Raw genomic sequence first — 14,280 nt, forward strand, 5'->3', positions numbered from 1 at the left:
CCTCTGGTGCACAGGCTGACACTTTAACCACTGTACCATCCTGCCAACCTTTTTTTGTAATGGTGTATGATTATTATAGGATTAGGAAGACTTTGCTACTTACACCTCTGAATTCTTCAGTGATACTGATGTCCATATTGGGAAACAAAAATCAGAAACTGCCCTGGGCAGGTGGCTCAGTTGGTTGGAGTGTCGTCCTGTACACCAAGATTGCAGGTTTGATTCCCGGTCAGGGCACATACCTAGTTTACGAGTTTGATCACTGGTAGGGTCATAAACAGGAGGCAACTGATTGATGTTTCATTCTCCCTTCCTCTCTCTAAAAATCAATTAAAACATATCCTCGGTGAGGATTAAAAACAAAACAATCAGAAACCTTCAACATAATATTCAACAATATCTGATTAAAGATGTGACTGTAGTAGTACTAGCTGGCTTGGCTCAGTGGATCGAGCTTCGGCCTGCTGACTGAAGGGTCCCAGTTCGATTCTGTCAAGGGCACATGCCCGGGTTGTGGGCTCAATCCCCAGTGGGGGGCATGCAGGAAACAGCCAATCAGTGCTTCTCATCATTGATGTTTCTGTCTCTCTCTGAAATCAGTAAGAATATATTTAAAAAAAGAGACATGACTATAAAGATGACTCAATGAAAATTTAAAAGGATATCCATGGAGCGAGGGCAGGAGTGGGCTGGAGGGGATCAAGGGGGGAAAAGACATATGTAACACTATCAACAGTAAAGATGAAAAAAAAATCCATATAACTTCCATTTCAGGATATAGAATTTTTAAACGAGACACAACATCTAGAAGACAAAGAATGACAAGAGTTGACCACATAAAAATAAGTTAAAAAAAAAACCACACCTCACCTGAGGATATTTTTATTGATTTTTAGAGAGAAACATTGACATGAGAAACATCAATGGGTTGACTCCATATGTGCCAACTGGGGCCCCTTTCCAAGCTCCAACTCCCCCTCCCACCCTGTGGGAATACAGTGAAGGCCACCTGTAGGCAGACAGTGAGACCTTGGGAGCCTGGCCAGTTCCTTGGCCAAGGGAGAAGCTGCTTCTGAATGTGAGCCCAAATTATAAACAACCACAGAGAAGCAGCTTGCATTGATTTCATAAAGCCACCCTGCATGTGTTTGCTTGGTTTTCGGTACTCTTATGTAACCCTGTACTTCGAAAGTTTGGGGTATCTATAATAATAAAAGCATAATATGCTAATCAGACCGGACATCCTTCCGGACGAAGCCAGGCCTGCGAGGGTTGAGACCCTTGCACGAATTTTGTGCATCAGGCCTCTAGTGTTAAAATAACAGCACCCAGCTGCCCCGTGCACACCTGTCCTAATTAAACCATGTCTCTCACAGCCATTTTCTGGGTTACTTCTTTGGAACCCACAATTTTGGGCAACTTTCTGAAGCACACCTGCCCCCCTCCTTTTCCTAAGTTCCAACAGCTCTTTTTTTGGCCTTTGTAACTTGTTTCCTGAGCTCAGGCAGCCCAGTTGGCTCATTTCTACCTCTGTAACTTTCTAAATAAACATTTGCTTGTAAAAAATAAAACATTTTGATTGCAAATATGACATTGTTCTAAGTGCCTCACATGGACACATTTCATTTTTATAAAAACCCACAACTTATTTTATAGATGAAGAACTGAGGCATAGAGAGGTGAAGAGACTATGCTACACTGCTGCTTTTGAAGATGGAAAGGGCCAGAAACCAACGAATGTAGATGGCCTCTAGAAACAAAAACAAGGAAATATACGGCGCAACGTAACGCGATTTTCGTTGTAAGTCGGAACCCACCTATATAAGCACCTATGTCACTCACATGAAGCACGTACACAACAGTAATGAAATGAAACAGTAAAAAAAATTTAAAAGATAACAATTCCTGACCTTTACTTGTGGTAAATAATAAAAAACATAAAGCACACATGTATATGCGTTGAGTCCGACATAAGCTGAGGACTGCCTGTGCAGGTGCTCTCCTTCCCCAGAGCACACCCTCGCCTTTCTTCCCTTCCTCCCTCAGGTGAGTTCCCATGCCTTCCTCTCCCAAGCTCTAAGGTCCTTCCTCTGCCTCTATAACTTGTTCCTAAGCCCATTTCTTTAACAAATTGATTCTTCTACCGCTGTGATTTTATTAATGTTCTTATAAAAAGTTGAGGTATAATTGACCGTTAGTTTCAGCTATACAACATAGTAGTCCAATGTTTGTGTATGTTGCAAAATGACTTCATTCTCTCTGTGGATTTTGGACATGAGTAAACATAGATCTAACACAACCAGCTCAATCCTATCGGAAAACTTGTTTTTCAGATGGAATTTTAACAAACTATATCCCAAGTATTAAAATTTCACATGAGACTAATTTTCATCTTCCCACACAAAAAAACACCACACAACATTTTTGTGGAACCACATGTCTGTGAGTGTTTCTACCTTCAGGATAAAGGCAATCAGATTAAGAAAAAGTCTAATCACAAAGGAATATAAAACTATTTATTAACCATTGTTTACCAGTATTTACAATAAAGTAAACAATATACAGTTGGTTGGGTAACATTCTGTTTACTACAAAGCTATTGTTTTTCCTGGCTTTTGTTGAACCAGTACCCCCAATACTGAGACTGAGCCTACATGTAAAGACTGAGTTGGAGTAAAGAGAAAACATGCAGACCAAGAGTTTAGATTACAAAAAGTTTGTTCACCCATTTATTCCAGCAGGCCCTAAATTGCCAAGGTCTCTAACAATCTGATTAGGTATCCATGAATAAAGCCTTACACTTTCCATGACCCTAATTTTTAGCCATATAGCACAGGAATTTCAACTTCTTATAAAGGAACATTTTATGAGGTAAAACCTTTAAATAAGTGTTGCTTACCTAACTAATTAAAACACATCAGGGTTTGCCTAGTTTTCTCATTTGGGTGAGGAGGTTATTGGCAGTGATAAAATTTTCCTTTCAGGGGTTTTGCAAATAAACTTGCATTTATGATTGTAGATATGGATTCTGATATGTCTACTTTAAATTGTCCAATTTAAACTGCTTACATTATATATATAACTGCCCAATTAATTATAAATTATCTAATTTCGAAGGTTAAAAGCTTCAGGAAAAATTTCAATTTAACTTCAAATGATTTTTTTCTTAGGTTGCTGAAAATGATGGCAGCTCAGAAACATGAGCTAATCTATGGCTGTGAAATGGTGTTGTTTTGGTAAAAAAGAAAAAAGAAAGAAGAAAACCATTTACATATGTATACACACCTACCCACCCGCCCTCCCTCCCCCAAATAAACAAAACCCCACAATGATCCTTAGGCACATACAAATTCTGACTGAGTAATGACTATGCAGATTTCCCCAAACATTTAGAGAAACTTCTCTAATGCAGAGGAAAAAATACAACAACATGGTATCAAATGTTCTTTTCTGATAAAGGAAGCAACTACAGAAAGCTTTTGTTCAAAGTAACCAGTGCTATAGATGCAACCCCCCAAACAACTCCCCAGCACTACTTCAAAACAAACATATCAAACTTGATTTTCATTATAATGTAGTTCTTTCTTCACACTAATAAATCAAAAAAACCAAGACCCAAATTTTATATATATGTATAAATATATATAAAAAGCAATGCAAACAATTATTGGGCTTCGTCTTCTGGACAAGAATGCCAAGTTAGTCTTTCTTCATAGAAAGCAATTACAATTTGAGGACACTTCATATTTGCCTCTTTTGCCAGCACCAAATCTGCCTCGTCGGAATCTTTCCTGTTGTGAGAAAAAAAAAAAATTCAGTTAAAAATCTAAACCCTTTTTGTCAAAGGAGGACAGCTCAACACATCACAATTTAATCAGATTATTTAACAATTCAAGAGGATTATGAGGTACTTGTGCTAGGGTTCCAATAAAATTTCATTTTACAGAACAGGTCAGTTTGCTAATATTTGCTTTAAAGTATCATTAGTAAAATTAAGTAGAATCATCCCTTCAGCAGATAATTATTCTCTATTTAATGATGAAAACTATAAAACCCTTTCTACATAAAGCCTCACAGAGGGGGAAAAAAAAAAAAGCCCACTGCCCTGGCTGGATAGCTCAGTTGGTTAGAGCATGGTTCCAATATGTTAAGGTTGCAGGTTTGATCCCCTGTCAGGGCACCTATTAAGAATCAACCAATGAATGCATAAATAAGTGGAACAACAAATCAATGCCTATCTCTCCCGCCACTCCTCAATATCTGTCCAAAAAGTAAAAAAATAAAAAAAATAAAGCCCATCTATTTGTACTTAGAATGTAACAGTCATCACCCACACACTTACCACTTCATAAGGAACATTAACTCTCCACTGCTGTCTGTGGCACCAATTATTCGTTCAGGATCAAGACCTCTGGCAAAGCCTCTCGGTTTATCAGCCTGTTTAAGAAGTTAAATGATTATTTGCATATATGTTTCCACACAGCAAATTAATAATATTAACTTCCAATTTGTTTTTGTGACATATAACTTTTAAATAAAAACCTTTCAATAGTGAAACAGAAATGACTAGAACATATTCATTTAATTCAAAACACATCATAATTTCTATTAACTTTGCAAGCAGAAAAAAAAAATCTGGATGTCTTAAAAGTATTCTAAATCATAAATTAAAACAGACAAACTAATACCTTTATTTCTGATAACTTTAATAATTATAAATCCTTAAAGATAACATTTCAAATCACTTCCAGGAATTAGCCTAAATTACCTATATTTATGAAGCACATACAAAAATAGAATCATCAAAATAGTAAAATCCATAAAACTCAAGATTAATGAGTATTGTAATCAATCAATCTGAATAGTAAGAAATCTTATAAAATACTTCCTATAAACTAGTGATTCTCAAAGTGTCCTCTGAGGGTTCTTGGGAATCCCTGAGACCTTTGGGGTGTCCATTTATCCATAAGGTCCCCTCTTTTCATGTACTTGTAACTTCATATTGTCTTCACATGCCTCCACCAATCATAACACAGCAAATCAAATATAGAACTGTCTACTATTAAGCCACACATTAAAACAATTTGCAAAAATGTAAAATGACATGCTTCACATTTAAAGTTACTTTTCATGAATAGTTACGAACATGCAATAGATTTTGTCATTCTTAATATATAAATACTTTGGAAATTTCTATTTTAATTCCTACTATAGTCATTTATAGGTATAACCCATATATACAAAAGTTCTTTGGGATCCTCAGTAATTTTCTGGAGACCAAAGTTTAAGAGCTGTTTAGATCAATAAATCTTTTCACCCTACCCAGACTTTCACATCAACATCCCAGACTCTGAAGTCAGATGCCTAGGTTACTTAGAATAATGGTTCTAACCTCTACTAGCTGCGTAGCTGTGGGCAAGTTAACCTCTTTGTGGTTTAGACTACCCCCCCAAATAGGAAGAATTATATCAGCTATCTCACAGACTTTTCATGTATATGACATGCAAATTAAGTTATCTAGAAGATTGCTTGGCACAATGTAAGGGCTAAATGCATGAAAATTAACTATTGTAATTAAACAGTGCTTCTGTAGAACACGTGGTTGACTTTTAAATTACATACAGTAGTCCCCATTTATTCACTCATGAAAATATGTTCAAGACCCAGTGGATAGTACTAAACCCTACACACGTTTTCCCCTACACATACTTACGTAAAGTTTAATTTATAAATTAGGCACAGTAAGAGACTAACTAGTAATAAAATAAAACAATTAAAACATTGTGAAAGTTATGTAAATGTAGTCTCTCAAAATATCTTATTGTACTGTACTCACCCTTCTAGTGATGATGTGAGATGGTAAAATGCCTACATGATGAGATGAATGACGTAGGCATTATGATGTAGCATTAAGCTAGTAATGAATGACCTTCTGATGATATGTCAGAAGGAGGATCATCTGGCTCCAGGTGATCCTGGATCATTGAGCCATGACGATGTTGATGGTTGGATGTCAGGAGCAGAAAATGTTGGTTGGGGAAATTTAGTATTTTTGGAACTCAGTTGACCACAGGTAACTGAAACCTTGGATATAAGGGGACTAATATATACTGATTCTTAACATTGTTACTTTTTTGTTTTGACCGCTAAAGTATCCAAACCAAATCTATAGCCAACCTCTGTTTCTCCTCTGTAAAATGGAGATAATACCTATCATCTTAATAGAGATGTCATGAACATTTAATGGATTATCTGTAAAGTATGTGGCATCTAGTTCAAATGATCGAATTTAAAATATAAAGATCTTATCAAGAAATCTGTATTGTATGTTTAGTCCCCAAGCCTAAATACCAATTAAGAACAAAGACCCTTTCCCAAATTACCATTCCCAGAACAAAGGGCAAATATAATTTGTTTTGAAGCTGAAAGTAAGCAGAGTTGTGGTTTGCCTAAAGCCACACACACCAGTTAGCAAAGATTTGAGCATGTAGTGAATACTAAACCAACTGCCTCAATTCACGCCAATAAAACAAAAAATGTTATTATCAAAGATTATGTCAAAATCAAAGTATCATTGGCATTACTTTGATAATGGAAAGATCACATACCAAAGTACTTTCTTGTGGTCAAAGCTGTTAAATGGTCAACAATCAGGATGAGCTATGTGGATTGTTTTCAAGGACTGCTAGTCTTGGATCATTGGAACCATATCCACGAATCTACCCAAAGTAACACTAGCACACTTTAAAGTAAGCCTTTTAAAAAGGTGTTTAAATGATATTTTAAAAGCATTAAAATCTTAAAAGTATTTTAAACATCAAGCCATCAATCTTTTACAAAAAGCCAGTTTGGTGGGCAATATTTTATACTTACAGCATCTCTTTTCTTCTTTGATTTGCTATCATCAGATTCACTGTCAGATAAAGACTTTCTTTTTGTACCATCTTTTTCTTTACCAGCTTTTTGAGAATTAAGAAATGCTTCAATTAACTCTGGACAATCTAAATTTTCTTCAGGTTCCCAAGTATTGTCAGCACTGCATTCAGTTAAAAAAAAGTTCATTCGATTAAACATGGTTTATCACTGTCATTCAGATTCACTTAATATATATCTGAAAAGTCCCCTGTGCTAACCACTTGTTCCCTATCCCTCACATTTTTTTAACACAATGTGATCATACTTCCCTTATGTCTTCTTTCACAGTTCCTATCCAAGGGGTCAATCTGCTATATTACCTCCAGGTTAACAAAACCTGATTCTACCAGAATAACTGGAGCTAATATTTTTCCAAATTATGGAAACAACCCATTTAAAAATGTGAATTCCTAATTCCCACTGTAAAATTACTTTAACCTTTTGCACTCGGATGTTGAGTGTGACTCGACACAGTTAGCATTAGAATAAAGGAATCTAGAAAAAAGCAAGCGAGTGCAAAGGGTTAATAGATTAATCAGAAGATACGTAGAGTTAGGGCCTCCAATACTGTGGTTTAAAATAATTCTGAGGCATTCTCAAACATGAGATAGTACCTCCAATTTCTACTGAGTGCTCAAATTGGGAAATGATATAAAGGAGGGATTAGCAACAGAAAGAAAGTTAAATCCAGCCTTCTGTTTTTTACATTTTTAACTGGTTGGAAAAATATTTCAAAATGAAAATTATAAAATTCGAATTTCAGGGCCCATAAACAAGGGCTGGAAAGAAAACAAATATCAATTACCAAATGTGAAAGTACGATCATCCTTCAACAGTGATAGGCTTGCAAACTTTGTGTGCTCTGATCCAAAAAAGCCTTTACACAAATAGAATGAAACTAATCATTTTAGAGATGCTGGGAAAGGTGCTATTAACCTCTGGTTTCAACTTGGTTTGTTGATTCAGACTTCAAAATTGGCACACCTAAATTAGAGGGTGGAGGAGGACAAAAGAGCTGAAGTGGAGCCTCCATTCTGTAGTGTTCTTTTCATGACAGCCTTCTATATTACCTAACACACAGTACCACACATAGTAGGTTCTCAATCATACTAGTAGCCTTCAGTTTGGGGAGAAAGGGAAGAGTTAGTTTCCTAACATTTAATGGGTAAGACATAGAGTTTTTAATATGCCAGGAGGTTAAAAAACCAACCAACAACAAAAACCAACTCTCTACCATATGAAGGTTATCAATTTTGGTTAAATCAAACTGGTTAAATCTAAATCAAAAATAGTTCAGGCTTATTTGCTTGGTTCAGCTATTTGTAGGAAAATTTTCTAGGGGTACATTATGAACTTATGATAAATACCTGAACTCAACAAAGGGTACTGATAAAATAGGAAAACCTGAACCTTCCATTCAATTCATTCTTCCCAAACTGCTAAAGAGATGGCTTTAAAATGTGAATGGTGGAGCTAGATTTCAGGTAGTTGAAGCCTAATAATCTATCATACTCATCTCCATCATGCTCAGAAAAATTTTTGTAGATTTCTACCTATCCATTATTAATAGTTGTTGCCCATGGAGCCTCACTGTTTTTGTGGTGTAAGACAGAAGAGAATCCAAGCACATTTGTACATGATAAACATTAAGAATGTAATTTCTGCATGCAAGTTATTCACAAGACAGCTAATATAAGCAGTTATGAGAGCCGCTAGTAACAAGGATCATGAGGAACCAGGGAGCTTAAAAAAAAAAAAAAAAAGCCCAGACTCTACTTCTTAGAGATTTAGGATACAGTAAGAACTGGATCATAACAAGCACTTCTGTTTAATAACCACTGGTCTACACTATAGAACCTCCATGTTAGTGCCCTCCTCATGTAAGGAAGTGATGTAGATTAGGTATTCTAATTAATTAGTACAATAGCTACAATGAAATGCATGCATCACATAGCCCTGGCCCACGTGGCCCAATGGTTGGGCGTTGTTCCATGCACTGGAAGGTTGCCGGAACGGAGTAGGGGGCGTACAGGAGGCAGCTGATCAAGGGCCTGCTCTGATAGCACCGTTTCTCACTCCCTCTCCTTTCCTCTCTAAAAAATCAATTTAAAAAATACAACACAAAAAAACATTACACAGCACTACAATAATTCTATAAATTTGACGCTCCAAGGTAATCAACTAGTCTCAAATTTGCTTGGCTAACCTGTAGGCTAAGAACTTGGTTCCTTTTAAACAGAACTCTAACAAGATACCCTGAATGAAAGGAACTCTATAAATTTAAAGAAACCCATGGGCAAACTGATAAAAAAATCTCAGGTTGAAAACCAGTTTTAAATGCCGCTTAAGTGCCCTTAAACATAGAAGGGATTCACTCACTCTGTGAATCCTTTCCACTTCAGGAAATACTCCACCTTCCCATTCACTACACGTCGGTCCAATACTTTTTCCACTACAAATTCTTCAGGCTCTGCCTCTTCAACTTTTTTACTCTTTCCATTCTGTTTCTTTCCCACTTTTTGCTAAAACAAAAACAAATAAACAAACAAAAAAATAATTATAAAATATCTTGTTTTTTGGGTACATTTTAAAGGCTAAATTAATTGCTTATATTATTGTTGAATTTGACACCTAAATTTTTACTTCTATATCCTAGGGTAGACACTTCGGGGGGGGGGGGGGGTGGCGGGGGAAGAGGGAAGCCAACAGATACTAATACAATAAAGAAATACGTAATTAAGTTGATTTAGCTTAAACCTATTACTCACCACCTTTCAATTAAACAATACAATAAAAAACACTGTGTGGAAAAGACTGTTATCTTTTCCTGGTCTATTTCTATGTCATCTACAAGACTGTGTTTACTAGTTTTCACTCAGTTTAACAACACAGCCACAACTAGATGGTATTAGGGGATTAGACAGAGGAGAGGTAAGAAGCAGTGAGAGATCTTTTTTTTTTTTACTTTATTATTTTTTTTAATATATATTTTATTGATTTTTTACAGAGAGGAAGGGAGAGGGATAGAGAGCTAGAAACATCGATGAGAGAGAATCATCGACCAGCTGCCTCCTGCACACCCCCTACCAGGGATGTGCCTGCAGCCAATGTACATGCCCTTGACCGGAATCGAACCTGGGACCTTTCAGTCTGCAAGCCGACGCTCTATCCATTGAGCCAAACCGGTTTCGGCAGTGAGAGATCTTAATAAGTGAAATCATAACCCCCAAACCCTAAGACCTTCTTTGTCAATTCAAACACCAATGTTAAAAGGCTCATCAATATAGAAAAAAGGTTAACTGCAAGAATGATAACATGGTTCAGAATCCTAGTATCAGTTACAGGATCAACTAAGGAGACCATGACTAGATTAAAAAGAAGATTACTTTTCCATAATCTCTATTGATAATATATATTATTGAACTGGAACAAAGCTATAAATGCTGTCATTTCAAGATATCAAACTGCTGGATCAGTTTACTTGTGAAAAAAAAAAAAAAATCCTTCTTGGTTACTCAAGTCTAAATTGGGCCATGGCCAGGTGGTCCAGTTGGTTGGTGTGCTGCACCATACACCAAAAGGTTTCAGGTTCAATAGGGGCAAGTACAGGAGGCAACCAAACAATGTTTCTCTTTAAAATCAATAAAAACATATCCCTGGGTGAGGATTAAAGAAAAAAAAAAAAGTCTAAATTAGTAGCCAACAAAATTCACTTTTAGCTTAGTTTTCTTTTTTCAAAGATTAACACTATTTAAGAGAAGCAGGAAACCAAGCCCAAATCACTGTTTTCTAATAATTCAAACAGATTTGTTATGAGGGCTGAAAATGAGTAAACTTTTAAAACCCCATATAACTAGCCCGGCCGGTGTGGCTGAGTGTGGACCTATGAAGTAGGAGGTCATAGTTCCATTCCCGGTCAGGGCACATGCCCAGGTTTCGAGCTCGATTCCCCCGTGCAGGGCTTGCAGAAGGCAGCTGATGTTTCTAGCTCTCGATCACTCTCTCCCCCACTTTCTTCCTCTCTGAAATCAATAAAAATATATTAAAAAAATAAAAAAGCAGAAAAAGACAACAGAATACCAGAGATTGCAAAAGAACATTTAAACTATGTAGTTATTTAGAGGCACACACACACATTACTTGGGCACTGCACCCAATCAGATAATTTTCTGCTTCTGTGCAGTACAAGGAAGGTAAGCATGGTAGTGGGACGAATGAAGAAAAATTGGGTGTGAACATAAGCTTATTAGACACTAATCCTAAATGACAAACAAAATAGGTCCATGAGGATAAGAGATGGACAGAATAAAGATGACAAAAATAAACACAGAAAATGAAAAGGATAAACCCTCAGACTATATAAAACCACTTAATAAAGATTAAAAAATTGTGTACAAAATCAATTCACTCCTATATAATAAAAGACTAATATGCAAATCTACCAAATGGTGGAAGGACCGTTCGCTATGATGCGCACTGACCACCAGGGGGGGCAGACGCTTAATGCAGGAGCTGCCCCCTGGTGGTCAGTACGGTCCCACGGGGAGCAAAGCTCAGCCAGAAGCGGGAGCCCCGCCTCCTGCCTCGCCTCGGCAGCAGGCAGAGCTAAGCATATTCTACCGCCAGCTTAGTGGGGAGGGGGTCTAAGTCATCAGCTGGACATCCTCTGAGGGCACAGGCTGGGCTGAGGGACCTCGCCCGCTCCCATCCCTGCAAGAATTTTGTACACCAGGCCTCTAGTTTTAATATAAGCATCTACTTGCTTCTGTATCTATATATTCATCCTCAAAGAACCAAGCAATAGCTCCTTTCCCATCCAATATTTGGACATAAGTGACCATAAAGCCAATTCAATCACATACACTTTGGTTTACTGATTATGGAATTCGAATTCAATCCTGAAGTGGCACAGAAGATGCTTTGTGCTTTTTCCACTGATGGCTTTGATGAGAATCATTTGCACCATAGGCTCACCAGACAGGTTTTATATTTCCTATTTCCCAGGATATTTAATTTACATGTGCACTCTAATGATGACACAAATTAAAAATCACCAACTTGCCCTTTAGTGTAAACTTCAAGGGGAAAATGTACAAACCAAAACCAAATGTTTTGCTTTATTTAGATGTCAATACCTTTGTATACTTAAGATTATTATTAATGCAATGTGTCAGAATTAAATACTGTGGAAATCATAACTTTGAATTTCATGATTATCATGTGAATACCCCAGTGTTTTTTTAAACTTATAACTTGACTGAACGTAAAATGTCTTGACACATTTGTAGAACTTTAAATGAAGCTAAGAATAAAACTTTGGGTTTAAGAAACTGGAGAGAAAAAGGTTATCTGCTCATACGCTCCATTCTTCTCTCCTTACTGGATAGATGTACAGTTTGGTTCATTTTGTATATTAAAAAAAAAATGGCAATGATTAAAATTTAAGGCCCTTCGGTGTTTTAGAATAAGTTTGAGATATGACCATGTGCCCAAAGTATTTGAAAGAATCAATGAGTTTTGTCCCAGTCTAACTGGGTATCTCTTCTTTAATCCTGGGCAATACTACAAATACTTATTTCTCTAGAATTCAGTATACAGTAAGTTAGGTAATATGCCAATCAACAAAGGCTTTCCTGCTTTGTCCATACTTATATAGTCTTCCATGTTACATACTGTGCTATACTCAAGTTTAGGCTCCCTTAACTTAATCAAAATTATTAGGCCAAATCAATAATCATCTCCATGTAATGCGTTTGTTTTTGCAGCTAATTCTTCCCATAACACTGGGGGGAGAGGGCACTGGGGAATATAAATGGATGTAAATTTCTCAATCATTGAAATGCAAAGTTATAATTTTCAGAGGAAAAACTTGAGTTAGACCCTTACGTATTTTAGGTTTTCATTAACTTACCAATGTAGTTTTATTGGAGGCCATTTTTTATTGCAGACTCGAAGAGCTATTACTAGAAAAATGCATGACAGTTAAAAGGAAGTTTGCATGACACAAAAATGTAGCTAAACACAGTGTCTTTTGGATTCCAACCGCCCCTCCCCATGTATACAAATCCACTGAGCAGCAAACGTGAACTGCTGTGTAAGTTATTAGTAATAGATTCCTGAGAGTCTATCAGTATTCCAACCAAGTGGGTCTAGAAACCTTATGGGGACTAAGACAGCTTTACAGGGCAAAAAAACTGCAGACATTTTTTTTCTTCCTAACACAAATCTCATTTCCATCACACTCAAGTATTTATTTAAAAATGGCCAAATAGTGTGGTTCAAAATCAGACACAATTACCCAATCAAAATGATCAAGTACCGTGAATTTTCCCTCTAGGCCTCCTAATAGGTCTAAGAGTCGCCTAGGTAATCCTAACTTGGTTTCTTCTTGGAAACCTTCCCTCTTTCCAGTCCCTCGTTAAAAAAAAAAAAAAACTAAGTGAAAAACACACCAAGATGCTTCAGTACCATTTGGTACCACTTAAAAACAAACCACCTCCTCGGCACCTCCATCCGCTCCCCCTAAGACCCAGGTCCTCAACCGCCGGAGGAAGCCAAGGAGCCAGCCCCGCCCCCCCACCCCCACTCGGGAGCTCCGGCCTCGTGGTCAGCGCATCCGCGGGGAGAAACAAAGGCCGCGGCGCGGGGGCTCAAGGGCACTGCGCCACGGGGCCCGCGCCTCCGCCCGCCCGCGGCGGCCACGTAACGGAGCGCCGGCCGCAGCCTCGGGACGGCGGGCCGCGCAGCAGCCGGAGAACAGGCGCGGCCCTCCCCAAAGAGGCCCCCGTCGCGACCACGCCGGGGAGGGGGGAGGTGGGCCTCACGTTTTGATCAGAGATGGGGGAGGGGAGAAATAAATGCGCTTTGTCTCGAAATTAGGCGGCTGTCGCCAGTCTCTACCCTCTCCAGGAATCTCATCGCAATCCCCGGCGCCGGCCCCGCGCCAGGCCCGCGGTGAGGGGGGGTCTCCCCTCGCCTCTGCGCTCCTCCACCCCACACCCCGCCTCGGGGTCGGGTGGGGATGGGTGGGAGCTGGGGAACTGGGTGAGGGGGAGGGGGGTCCCCAAGACGCATCTGAAGCACCACCTCCGTGTGATCGCTAGAGAGAAAGAAAGACACCGACTTCACCGCCTCCGTGCAGCTCCGCGTCCCGAGTCTCCGGCTCCTCCGGCGTCTCCGGCCCTGCGCGCCTTCGGCTCCAGCCACTTACGAGGGGGAGGGGGCCGGGGAAACGCGCGCCGGGGCTGCGCCGCAAGAGGGATTGGCGCCGCCCACGCTGGGCGACAGCGAGGGGCGGGGCCGGCGGGAGGGCGGGCGCGCGCGCGGGGAGGGGGCGGGGCCGCGCGCCGCGCGGTGCCTGCCGGG

General features: G+C 38.9%; 1 protein-coding gene across 2 annotated transcripts; it reads right to left on the reverse strand.

Moving 5' to 3' along the window:
- Window positions 1-2,502: 2,502 nt before the first annotated feature.
- On the reverse strand, window positions 2,503-14,199 carry CBX3 (chromobox 3). Of its 2 annotated transcripts, none has more exons than XM_008147937.3 (6): window positions 14,039-14,199; window positions 12,827-12,878; window positions 9,295-9,437; window positions 6,874-7,036; window positions 4,343-4,437; window positions 2,503-3,791 (listed from the first exon to the last, which is right to left on the reverse strand). In XM_008147937.3, the coding sequence occupies exons 2-6, from the start codon at window positions 12,848-12,850 to the stop codon at window positions 3,665-3,667; spliced, it is 552 nt and encodes a 183-aa protein (XP_008146159.1). In that variant the 5' UTR covers window positions 12,851-12,878; window positions 14,039-14,199; the 3' UTR covers window positions 2,503-3,664. The 2 variants fall into 2 exon arrangements, with proteins under 2 accessions (XP_008146159.1, XP_028011300.1); XM_028155499.2 differs by having other exon boundaries at window positions 14,002-14,199.
- Window positions 14,200-14,280: the final 81 nt, after the last annotated feature.

Source organism: Eptesicus fuscus, chromosome 14 (assembly GCF_027574615.1).
Source record: "Eptesicus fuscus isolate TK198812 chromosome 14, DD_ASM_mEF_20220401, whole genome shotgun sequence".
In the NCBI taxonomy this organism is placed as follows: Eukaryota; Metazoa; Chordata; class Mammalia; order Chiroptera; family Vespertilionidae; genus Eptesicus; species Eptesicus fuscus.

Bases quoted from the DNA above. Each gene is read 5' to 3' on its own strand.
- CBX3 (XM_008147937.3), bottom strand. From the start codon at position 12,850: ATGGCCTCCAATAAAACTACATTG. The intron at 9,438-12,826 runs GTAAGTTAATGA...TTTTTGTTTTAG, and splicing joins CCTCCAATAAAACTACATTG to CAAAAAGTGGGAAAGAAACA. The intron at 3,792-4,342 runs GTAAGTGTGTGG...TTCTCACAACAG, and splicing joins TTAATGTTCCTTATGAAGTG to GAAAGATTCCGACGAGGCAG.